The sequence below is a fragment of the Chiloscyllium punctatum genome, chromosome 10 (genome assembly GCF_047496795.1).
Source record: "Chiloscyllium punctatum isolate Juve2018m chromosome 10, sChiPun1.3, whole genome shotgun sequence".
In the NCBI taxonomy this organism is placed as follows: domain Eukaryota; kingdom Metazoa; phylum Chordata; class Chondrichthyes; order Orectolobiformes; family Hemiscylliidae; genus Chiloscyllium; species Chiloscyllium punctatum.
Window position 1 is genome coordinate 91,500,728 of NC_092748.1, and position 12,135 is coordinate 91,512,862.

Here is a 12,135-nt window from a genome sequence, read left to right on the forward strand (position 1 = left end):
AGCATCTAGTCCTTTCGCTTTAACCCGTTCCTCCAAAGTACCTTTATTGACAATGATCAATACATCTTAACAGAAAGGAAAGATCCTTTACTAATGTGTTTACAGCGGATGATGGATAGCTGCTGGGGTCTGAGGTAAGTAGAGGGGGCGGGGGGATAAATCTTCACAATCCTAATGAATGGTTTTATTATCTGAAAAAAAACCGGACAGTTGATTGTTATTGTGCCCGCTTTGCACTTTTACTATATTTGATATAAAATGTAATATTTACTACCAAGACCAATCACCTCACATTTGGTCAGCAGGCTGGTTGCAAATGGCAACCAAGTGTAGCTTTTACAGTTAGCTGTTACTTGCAACACCTGATGAAAGTATTGCAACAGTGTTTGGACGTTATTGAAGGTTTACAAGGCTCCACCAGTGACGTTTATTTTCTTGTTGTCTGGAGAGACTTTCTCTCCTTCTACTTCACCCTTCTTCTTCCTCCTGTTATTTTAGAACTTAAAGCATTTCTTTTGCTGCAGCTGGGCGGATTCACGAAACCTGAACTGAGACATACACTGGGTCAGCCGACCATGATGATAGGCTCACTGTTCAGCGTCGCTCAACAGAAACAGCAGTGTCGGCCCACAACAGTTAATCCCATGATAGTTTTTCCCCCCCCCCCCTCTCTCTCTCTCTCTCTTCAAAGGCAAGAACGGGCTCGACGGATATCTAACAATCAGACTGTCCCAGATTCGGCAGATTTGAAATTTTACAAATGTTGGCTGGCTTTATTTAAATAGGTTTTCTCAATTTTGTCCAATCTCTCGCAGCTGAAACCCACTTCGAAAAACAACGTCCAAACTTTTCTTTTTAAAACAGTTCTCGAGAAGTTGGTTAATTTCTCACTGATCCTGACCAAACTTTTAGCAGTTCAAGGCATTTTGTTTTAGCAGAAGTGACCAGACCGCCGGATGGGTCACCAATAAGAAAATAAATTTTAAAAATACAATGACCAGAAGGCTTACTGCGGGTGGTGGAACAGGCGGCTCAACCTCATCACTAAACATCGCGGACATTATTTCTGCAATTAACAAAAGGGCTCTCTCTCCCTCTCAACAGAACGCTAGCATTCCCAGGGAGTGTCACAAACGGGACCTGTGTGTGCGTGTGTGGTGTGAGTTAAGGTGACGAGGTATGTGAGGGGCGCGGGGGTGAGAGGCTGTGGAGTGGTGTGGGGGGGATGGGGGACCCTAACAAAACATTAGTTAGCAAGGGGTTAACCAAAACAACAAGGACCGTTTTGTCACCCTCTCCACTCGAGTAAATACACCCTGAACAACGGCGATCGACTGCCAGTTGTGAAATTGCTACATGCACATCAATTCCACTTGCTAAAAAGAAATTTGATTTCCTTTGATCTAACTGGAAATCAAAGTTACCCAAAGTATAAATTATTAAGTAAGCGCGGGTCTCCCGAGTCCTGAAACAAAACACTTAAAGTAAAAGTGTTTCAAAGTTACAGATGAGTCAGTAATCATCTGACTTGCGTTGTGACTGAAACTGACACTGCCTTTTGTTCGATTTTTTTTTGCTCTCGGTATTTTTTTCACTCCCCTCCTGCCTGGCCGCACACTCGCAGCCCAGCATCTCCTCCTTCTCTTCTCTCCACCGCCCCCCCTCCCCCCCCCCCCCCCCCACTTCTTTCCTGCAATGCATATCGCCCTGATAACATCTTCAAATATTGCTATCAGCGGATGCACAAGCAAGGAGCTGACATCTTTTCCATGACTCCAAGAGAAGGCGGCGGTGGTGGTTTGGGGGTGGGGGTGGTAGAGGGAGTTTTAAAAAAAATCTTCTCCTGCAGTCAGCGATGATAAATGCAGGCTATTCCCCGGGGGAAAGACATTTGGATGTGTGCATGTCACGGGAGAAAATGAAAAGCGTTTTTACCTGCAACCCCCATCTAACTACCAGAACGGAGGGGTGTGGGGTAGAAAAAAGGAGGATGAGCATTAAAGTGTTAAAGTAAATCATCCCGTTAAAAATATCCAGAAAACAAGATACTCCAGAAAACTTGGAAGTCACGTCAGAGATCCAGCCAGTGATCTTCAAAGCACGTTGGTATAAAAAGCAACCCTACCTTATTTGTCTCCCCTAACATTGGTTTGTAATCTCATGTTCCCATGTTTTATGAACACACACGAACACACGTACATACAACAGCAGAAAGAAGGGGAAAACCACTGTTGACAGCAGCAGCGTGCTTTTGGAATACTTAGAAAGGGAGAGACAGAGAGCGAGAAAGAGAGAGAAAAGACTCACACTCAAGCATTGATATTACAACACAAAAAAGGAGAAAATCAATAAGTTTAATCTGCTAAAGGAGGAAAAAGCAGACTGCATCAAGGGGGCAAGGTAGCATTCACACACACACACACAGTCTTCTCGTCCAGTCGGTGTGGACTGTACTTTAAATAGAAACTCGCGATTGCTCGCCTTTTTTATTCTGCTATTGTTAAAGGGCACTTTATTTACTGATCCAGTCAAACACATCAAGGTAAGGGTAGATTTTTCTTTGTGGGGGGGGGGGGGAAGAGTACGGAACACAAGATGAAATGAATGTTCACACAAAATGTCGAGCTGGCGGCATAACATTTGAGCTAGTGCGAGGTGAAAACATGAATAAACGCATCAACAAAGCCTGATCCCGAAACACACAGGCTTTAAATAATGTGAAGGGCGACAAACGCACATACACACACACACACACAAAACGACGAGGTATCAAGAAGGGAAACGTTTTATTCCGCTCCCGGTATCACCCCTCCCCTCCCTTTCCCCGCACCACACACAGACACATCAAAACAAAATCTAAAGAAACGTGAGAGATTTCCTCATTTTAAAAAAAATTCGCCTGACGGTCATTTTCTCTCCTTGAGGGTTATAATTTTTGAAAGAAAAGTTGCAGTCATCTCTGAGACGGGGGAGAGAGAGAGAAAGCTTGGGCAGCAAGTACGAAAACATTTAACAAACATATGTATGTAAGGTGTGTTCTGTTAGACTGAAGTGTTGCCAAAGTCTGACACGTCCTTTTTTTTGATCGAAAAGAGTTTAGCTAAATAAGCGATCGCTTGGAAAACAAACAAAAGAGGCACATAACGGTTTCCTCCCGTAGGCGAGTCAAGTATTAAGGAGAAAGAGAGAGGGGACGGGAGTAACTTTCACACAACACACATCCACCACTTTCACTGGGGTGTGTGGTGGAGCTAGGAGTGGGGGTGTCTTTTCAAAGTCAATCAACATTACACAGAGGGGGGAAAATACAGCCGCTCTTCACAATCTGAGGTTAACTTTGTGCGGGAGGCGATGGTAGCAAAGGAAAGGTGCTCTCTCCTACCGTTTTTCCTCCTGGGGTTGGCTTGTTTTCGCCTCTTACACCTGGGGCCATCCGCCATGATCTGCTGCTTCATTGATAAGAGTCTGATCAGATTCCAGGACTCGGCATCGGCTCGTCCCCCCCCTCCCGGCTCTTTTCACGACGCTTTACGGTCCTTCGGAGGGGGAGATAGAGACAGAGAGAGAGAGAGAGAAAGGGAAGGAGAAGAAAAAAAGAGGGAGCGTTTACAAAACATACACGCCAACAATGTGTTTTACGGTACTCATTTAAATACTGCCCGCGAAATAAGGCAGAGCCCGGCCACCAGCGCTCTGTGCGGACTTGGGCTCCAGTGATCCCACAAGCGGGCACTTCTCTCTCTGCTACACACGCACACCGTTCACTCTCAGCCCTGACTTTGTCCCCGAAAACCTTCACCAACTGGGGGCCAACTGCACTGGAGTGGAGTGCCTCAGACTGTCCGTGAAGACAGCTGAGGCTCAGACCACTGTTATCTGTTCCTATTTCGTGTTTTTTTTTAAAAAAGAGACAAAACAAGGCGATTGTTTCCTCCTCTCGCTCCCCCTTCCCCTCCCAACCACTCCAACCCCCAGGGGCTTGTTTTCTTGTTGACTTTTTTACTCTTTTGTTTGATGGTGAGAAGGGGAGGACGCTGACTTACGAGATGGGGGAAGAGTCGGAAAGCAAGGCGCTCGATGGTACCGTTCGTTGGGCGTGAGGACCGGCATTGAATTGCTTCGCAGGACTTCCAGAGGGGGGAAAAAATGTTTGATTTTTATTCCTCCTGACTGTAGGAAACGTGCGATCGTTAAACTACAGCAACGTCTGCAACTAAGGTGTTGAAGGCAAACTAACGGTGCCGGCTGAGATCAGACTCGGTGTCAATCTATTCATTTCCGCCCTCTCTGGAATTTACACTTTTGCCTCTTTTTATTTACTTTTTCAACACCCCCCCCCCCCCCCCACCTTTAAAAAACACACACAACTATTACAAATCCTCACTCCACACACACACACAAAATGCAAAGCATCAAACGCCCGCGATGATTAAAGGTGATTCCGGCTCGTGTAGACGGAGTGTAACTGTAATATGACATGACTGTGGTAATTCCCCCAAATTTACAGATGTCCCTTTTTTTTTCAAAAAAGAATTAGAAAGGACACACACACAACTGATTTACGCCAGGCGGACCAGGGCAGGAAATGATCATTTTATAAACGTTTTGTTGTGAATTCAAACCGAAACGAAAAATGGGGGGCGGGGGAGGGGGGGCAGTCCAGGCGCGGGTCCAAAAAAAAAGGTTCGCATCAAACAAGCGGCCAGCGCACACCAACTGTACGCTCAATGTGCAGATATTTACTCCTGTTCCTTGTAGGTATCAAAGTCCCACCGCAATCCACATAATTTAGACAGAAAACGCACACAGCAACAAAGAGCATAAGATCACTCAAAAAAATGGCCAGTCTGACTAAGCTTATGTAATAAAGTCACACAAGCGACCAAGCATGTCATAGTGAAAAATGCCATCAGTGTGCCACACACAACTGCACTTTCTTTTTTACTTATTTGAGTGAAAGGGGGAAATAAACAATTACGGCTGCTCCTACACAATGAAGCAAACTAGAAATATCACCCGCTCCCCTGAATTCTGAGCAGAACAGACTTCAGTCTCAAAGTCGCCTCCAACACGAACCCCACCTTTCACTTTTCTTTTGCAATCCGGACTGAATTTTGTTAGCCGCCACCACCTTCCCTCACCCCCCACCCCAGAAGTTTGCTGTTTTTCCTTTCCTTAAAGCTGACAGCCCAAGACACATTTTTTTAAAAAAGTGGAAGCACCACTTAGTTCAAAATACGATTCAAAGTTTTGGCAACAAATGCATTCACAGCGAACTGGGGACCGGGACTGTTTCACTCGGTTGTGTATTTACAAAACGTGCCTCCTGTTCTTAAACTAGTCTTCCAGAATTGAGAAAAATCTATCGATCTTGTTAAATCCCTCGAAATTTCTGTCTTTACATTGGAACTGCAACGAGGGGGGAGGCACATTGTAAGTCACTGTCGCAGCAGGTAACGGTTCCTTTGAATAACCCAGTGCTCACTAAAAATAACAACATGAAAATCACAAAACGAGAAACACATGCGTGCTGGGGGAAAAATAAAAATAAAACTGACGTTTTAGCACAAGGATTCACAGCAGCTGACGGACATGCCTCATTTTGCCCCCTTCAGCACCTTTTTTCTAACACCTGGATGTCAGGTACTTGAACAAAGTTTTGCGCCTAAAATGCAGGCAGGATCGGAGAGGGGTCTCCTGAAAAAAAGATTCTCTAAAGTTCATTTCCACTCGCACAACAATACCTGCGCACAAAATCTAAATCTGTAAATACAGACAGATAGATAAATGTTTAAAATACCTGCTCTGTCCTGGCTCTGTTGTTTGGTAAGACTGTTGGGAGGTCGACAGCGTGCAGATGAAGGAACATGAAGATCAAGGCGAGATTTTTGTTTAAACGGAAAGGGGAAAAAAGAAACCTTTAAAGACTTGAGGAAGGACCGTTATTCCTGCTGTGCAGGTTAGAACTGATCGCTCCGTTGTCTCTCACACCAGGAAACACAACCTGTGGACGGACTGACGTGTTCCGCTTGTTGGAATGACATTTTTCTATAAAGAGAGTCCCTGAAGTGCGGCCCCAGAAAACGCACGCCACCTATCTTCGTGGTAAGGGATAATTGAAGATCCGTAAACGTGATCATCGGTAGATGTGACGTTTTCAAACATTTTTCTCCCTCTCTCTCCCTCTGAGTGTCCAGTCCGAATCTGGATTAAATTACCTTTTCAGTTCACAGCCATCAGCAGAGAGGACGGGGCAAGGGGAAGGCTGGTGGCCAGTGGAAATGCAGTTGCCTCTCTCCCTCGCTCGACGTAATCCTGAAATGGCATTCTTACAGGGTTACATGTATCTGAATGTCCTGATCACACAGCCCCGCGCTGCTCAATGACTCAAGGCAAAAAACTCCAGCCCTTTCCAACTCCTATTCAATCCACACAGGCTAGGCAGCGGGAGAGCTGGATGTATCGCTATGTTCACCAGATGAGGCTGCCGTTCGGATCAATCCTGGGTTTGCTTCTTGTTATTTTTCACATCACCCCTCCACCCCCCCCCCCCCCCCCCCACCCCAAACACACATACACCGTCATGTTTATTGACATTTATTATTTCGCCGAAAGTTTGGCAGCTCGCGTCTTTTTGTTTGGCCAACTCCGTCCGAATCCTGAAATCCCTAACTTTTCAGCTCGTCACTGACCCTACAGAATGTGTCACTCGAAACAACCCCAAAACTTTTGTGGGTTTCTACCGTGGGAACTTCTGTTGTTTCAAACAAAACACGGGAGCATCATGTCCTTTCGTCTTTTCAGGAATGGACCCTGTAGATTTTTCTCTTCCAGTGTCTTGTGATTTGCCATTTAATTATCTCGACCTTTGAGGATAAAGCTTGAAACAGCAAACTCTTCAGATTATTCAAACCCACTGTTCTGACCCTCTCATCCCAAGTAACCGATCTAAAAATAAGGGGGGGGGGGGGGGGGTGAGTGAATGCTTTCGATGGGGTGAAACGCACTGGTGGCCAAAGGGTTAACGCGTTAAGTTGATGAAGTTCTCGTGGGAAATAAAAGAATACCTGGTTTTAACTTAACCACGACCCACAAAGATGGATTTCGTGAGGTTGTTAGGATGAGGCAGCACATAGATTTGGGTTTATGGGGTGTGGTTGCTAAATGCCTTATGTTTGTAAGTGCTTAAGTGCGTTTATCCGCGCCACTGTGTCTGTGCGCTTTCCCCCTACTTTTATGCACCAGTTGTACTTGTCCGAATATCTGCTTCTCACCGTTAGTCCAAAAAAGCTCAGCCTCCGCAATGCTACCATTGGCTCCGTCACAGCCCCAAGCGGTTCTGACATGTCGCTAACTCCTGCTTGGTTAATTAAGTTTTCAATCACCAGACAGAAAGTGATAATAAATCGCATTGATAATTCATCGAAGCCCGTCCTTCATTATCGCAGGAATGGGAGGGGCGCTGAGGTCTTTTCCTAAGCATGTACAACTTATAAGATGTTGTGGTTTCTGTAACGAAATGTAAGTGAGCTCCCTAGAGATCTAGAAAAGTCTTGATTCCCGAGATGTCTCTTTTTAACTCCTGTAATTATTCCGACATCAATGGTTAAAGGTAGCACAAGCTGCTTCGTTATAAACGACTGGAGTTATAAATTGTTTGAACAGAATGACCTGGTTAAGGGGGATTCTGTCGAAATGTAAACCGAGTTCATGGAATTTCACAGCAAAATCTCTTCCATTCCTGTCTGAGGGAAGTTCTGCGCTCACTGCCAAAAGTTTATCCAGTACTGGGGCCAGAAGTCACTTTTTTTTCATACAAAAGTTTGATAAATCATTTTTCTTAACGTTGCAACATAATAAGATTAAAGAATACCCAGAATAGACATAGTGGTGAAAATGGAGTCAAGCACTTGCCTCACTCGCTTACCAGGTTCAAATTGCTTCTTTTCACTTGGAGTAAATTCTCTCTGTATGCAACTCTTTAAAATGAATTTGCCTTTTGATGCATATTGCAAATGCTTTTGTTTTCTGAGAGTTTGGAGAGTAGTGATGGTGGTGAACAAACATATTGCATTAGACAGTATTCTTCAGGAAAAAGAAACACTATTTCCAGCAAGACAAAGTTTATAAAATGATAAATTGTGCAAGATTCAGTAAATGCAGAAACAAACATTGGGTGTCATCCCATGAGTAGAAAGTAGTCTGATTTCCCTTGAGCATAATTCTAATGATCTTTATTTAACTTAGTGTTCGCCCTGATTTAAAAATCTAATGACTAAAGAGACTGGTGATTCACTTAAAATATGTTTTCAGACGGGTTCTGTTGCTGTACTTGTGCATTATTTTTCATTTACATGGTAGACCGATGACCTAATTGTGGAAACTCTTGTCGAGAGGTTTATTGATCTGACAGGATGAAGGACCTTGATTTAACATCAGCAAAGGTACAGTCATAAAATGGCATTTCTGCAATGTTTCAATTTCCACATATACTTTTGCAAGTGTTGGAATGAATTCCTCGAATCTACCCCGTTACTAGTTAGATCATACAGACAGGGAAGGTTACAGATTTGATTAATGCCGATTAAATGATCTCAGCTAAGGTGGAATTGTAATTGGTTTTAGTGCTCCTGGCCAAAAGAATGGAAAATCAGCCAAAGATCATAACATCCACTATAGAGTGGCCATGAGTGTTCATCAGGTGAGGGCAGGGCTTGGGTTGATTGATGTTCCTTGTGGCCGCATGGTTTCTGACACTGCCAAGACATGTGTAAGAATAATGATCACTTAAGGGAGATACTGCAGGGCTGGGAGTGTATGAGGAACTGTTCCCATCAAGACGTTTAGGAGAGGAGAAAAAATAGCAAAACAAACATATTGAAGTGTTTTATTAAAAAGAAGTCTGATATTTAGGTGATATTGGTTTTTAAATTATTATTAAGATATCTAATGTACATACAACACATTTTAAAAGAAAAGGCAAAATGAGAGTACAAGTTAGCCTATAAAATAATTCATTCCTGAATGACCTTTGCTTTTACTATGAGTGTCATTAAGCACATTCTTTTGAGTTATTTATTTTTAAAATGAATACTGATAGTGATGCTTCCATTCATAGAAACATACAAAAGCTCTGCACATCATCTGACTGATCCTAAATACTAATACCACATAATTAATCACTCTCAAATATTCATCCCATTCCTTCTTATATATTCTCACACAATCTTCCTCTATTCCATAGTCCACTTCACATGTTCCTCACTTGCTGTGTAAAAGATATTGTTCTAAGCTCTTTGCAAATTTCATCTTCTAAACCTGAGCTTATGTTCCCTGGGTCTAGCATTTGTAGCAATGTCAAACATAATATTAATCTTCACATTAACTATCCCTTTAACACTATTGAATAACTTATTTGAGCCTTCTGTTCTTCAAAATAAGTCATCCCAGGGTATTCCATTTCTTCTTACAATTCAAATGTCAAAGCTAGTTAACAGTTGGGTTTTCCATTTCACGATCACTCCTGATGCATAGATATCCTTGCCGTGGTACAGTGAGAAGCATTATATAATATCCTCATGGCAGCCAAACTAGTGCCTTGAGCCAATTTATTGTCTTCTTGTGAAATATGTGTACTAGGTCTCTTGGTATTTTTGTTAGTTTTACTTACTGCTTCTGCTCACTGAACCCATAAGGTTCTATAAGGATTTGTCCATTTTCCTTGTTCATTTTCCCTCTGCCAATGAAGCCATGCAGTTTGCAGTGGCACTTTATAAATTTATTTTGCAATTATCCACTTTTCTATTCATTTGCTGAATCAATTATGACCCCTTTATTCAGCCTTTGTTATAGTTTTTCGATTGACATGTTGTTCTGCATTATGTGCTTTGCGACTGGGATGAACATTTGCAAAATTCTTTTAACTTCCAGGGGTTGGTAGAAAACCTAAGATCAGGAGCCAATTTGGAATCCAACTGAAATGATTGTTGACTGCAGCAGCCACAGCCCAAATCCAATTCAGTAAAATGTGATCCCTAATGTGTGAAGCCCCCATTTATTTCAGTTTTGGACCAAAGCTGCCAATAATCCAAATAACAACAGCGTTAATCTCGATAATTTCATTCAGTACCATTAATTTAGGGCATCTGAAGGAATTTTGCTTCAAATGGTCTTTTCCTTTAAGAAATCTATATTACAAAGTACCTTTTTTTGGCAATTGCCCACTTTGCATATATGCAGCAGATTATTGTAAACAGTACAATACAATCTGTGAGGCATGTCACTGTATTTGATACAAATTTATAAAAACAATCTGTGAGAACATGTTGAAAATGTGCACTCTTCAGTTCAGCAGGCTTGAGAAGATAATATAAGAGTTCTTTTTACAAAACAAATTAACCTAAATTTGACTTGGTATCTAAAAAGTAAATTCTCACTGACACTGAAAACAAAGTGTGTTTGTTGATTCACATTTTATGAATGTTAGGAGTCCCAGTTGAAATACAAAAGTGATCAAAATCCTTGTCGGCAATGAAAGCACTGGTATTGCTTTTAAAAGCTGTTTCTGGGCCCATCTGGGTCAATGTAAGATTGGTGTCAGTTCATATAGACAGGAAGGGTCATAAGGCAGGCATAGATTTACAAATAGAGGTGAAAAACAGTAGCATTTGGGAAGCTCTTTGTTGATCTCACTCCATGCCACTCAGTTGTTGAAGGCAAATCTGTAGCTAGTTAATTAGTCCCAGCTTCTTAGCAACAGTTTCCCACTCCCTCAAACCTCCCAAGATGAAGTGGTTAGCTATAATTTATGTGAGATATTTCAATCAATATTTGATTGAATGCAGAAATGGTTAACTGAAGTGACAAATTGCACCTTTGTGCCTCTTATCTATGTAAATATACAGAATGCAAACATTGTACTTGCTATTGTCATTTTGTACGGTTCTGCCAAATTAAACCTTGTGGCATAACTGTTTTTAAAATTCACCACTTTGACAGAATTTATAGAAATACATTTCCACCAGCACTAACCACCACAGGTTTCCTCTCTTTTCAGAAGGATGAAACATAGTCTGGACACAGTTCTGTGAGCATCAGTAGTACTCTGGCACCACACCTAAATGGCCATATTTCATTTATGAGTCTGGACTGTGAATCTATTTAACTGTGGAGAAAAGCATAGTTAACCTTGTTGGTGTCCTCATTGAAGCCCTTCAGGGCACTAAAGAACACTTAAAATTATGAAACCTTGTCTAATGCTTTCCTTTCCAGGCCTAGGACACTGAGAAGGCTTATGGTATTCCCACAAAGATCCTAGCTAAAGGCCTGCGCACTCAGCAGTGACGAGCAATTAAACCTGGATCTATCCTAATCTCGGCCCGGACAATCACAAAGGCCAACCTCCCATGTATAGAATCCATCTATCAGGACCGTTGTCAAGGAAAGGCCGCTAGCATTCTCAAAGATCCATCCCACCCTGGCAATGCTTTTCTACAACCTCTACCATCGGGGAGAAGGTACAGAAGCCTGAACACACACACACCAGCCGATTTCATAACAGTTTCTATTTTACTGTTTTTAGAATAATGAATAGACTCACAATCTCTTAACATTTGCCTGTAACTCTGCTTTTGCTTTTGTCAGTGTTTACCTATTATTTCCTTATCTATGCTACTTAACTATGTGATCTGCCTGTATTGCTCGCAAGACAAAGCTTTTCACTGTGCCTCGGTATACGTGACAATAAATTCAATTAAAATCTCTTATATATGTTTTCTGGCTATATTCAGGACGGGGGGGGTGCATCTGAGGAGCAGAAAAATTGACGTTTTGGGCAAAAGCCCTTCATCAGGGCTTTTGCCCGAAACATCAAGTTTCCTGCTTCTCGGATGCTGCCTGACCTGCTGTGCTTTTCCAGCACCACTCTGATCTAAACTCTGGTTTCCAGCATCTGCAGTACTCATTTTTACCCTATATTCAGGACATCCCAGTATTACAATGGGCACCTCAAACAAGCATTAACATATGCAAAGGAGATGTTTCAGGCTAAAGTTCTGGACATCTGGTATCTTGTGTGATGTATTTCCAAAATGCAGAGTACATGCTTCATGACCACCCGATTGGATGCTTAGGAGT

The 12,135-nt window shown here is 42.5% G+C and overlaps 1 protein-coding gene and 1 long non-coding RNA gene across 6 annotated transcripts in view; one reads left to right on the forward strand and one right to left on the reverse strand.

The window, feature by feature from the left end:
* LOC140482369 (zinc finger E-box-binding homeobox 2-like) overlaps nucleotides 1-6,255 on the reverse strand; it is a 147,937-nt gene extending 141,682 nt beyond the window's left edge. For 3 of the 5 annotated variants that reach the window (XM_072579744.1, XM_072579745.1, XM_072579742.1), the window contains exons 1-2: nucleotides 5,801-6,255; nucleotides 3,383-3,536 (exon numbers count right to left, since the gene is read on the reverse strand). In XM_072579744.1, the coding sequence (XP_072435845.1) occupies nucleotides 3,383-3,455 (73 nt within the window). In that variant the 5' untranslated portion in view covers nucleotides 3,456-3,536; nucleotides 5,801-6,255. Of the gene's footprint in view, nucleotides 1-3,382; nucleotides 3,537-4,043; nucleotides 4,214-5,800 lie in introns of those variants that run through there. The other 2 variants (XM_072579746.1, XM_072579743.1) reach the window with 2 other exon arrangements.
* A 144-nt stretch (nucleotides 6,256-6,399) lies between these two features.
* LOC140482370 (uncharacterized) lies at nucleotides 6,400-11,765 on the forward strand. Its single transcript, XR_011961713.1, has 3 exons — nucleotides 6,400-6,506; nucleotides 8,362-8,444; nucleotides 11,272-11,765. It is a non-coding gene; the product is annotated as an uncharacterized lncRNA (long non-coding RNA).
* Nucleotides 11,766-12,135: the final 370 nt, after the last annotated feature.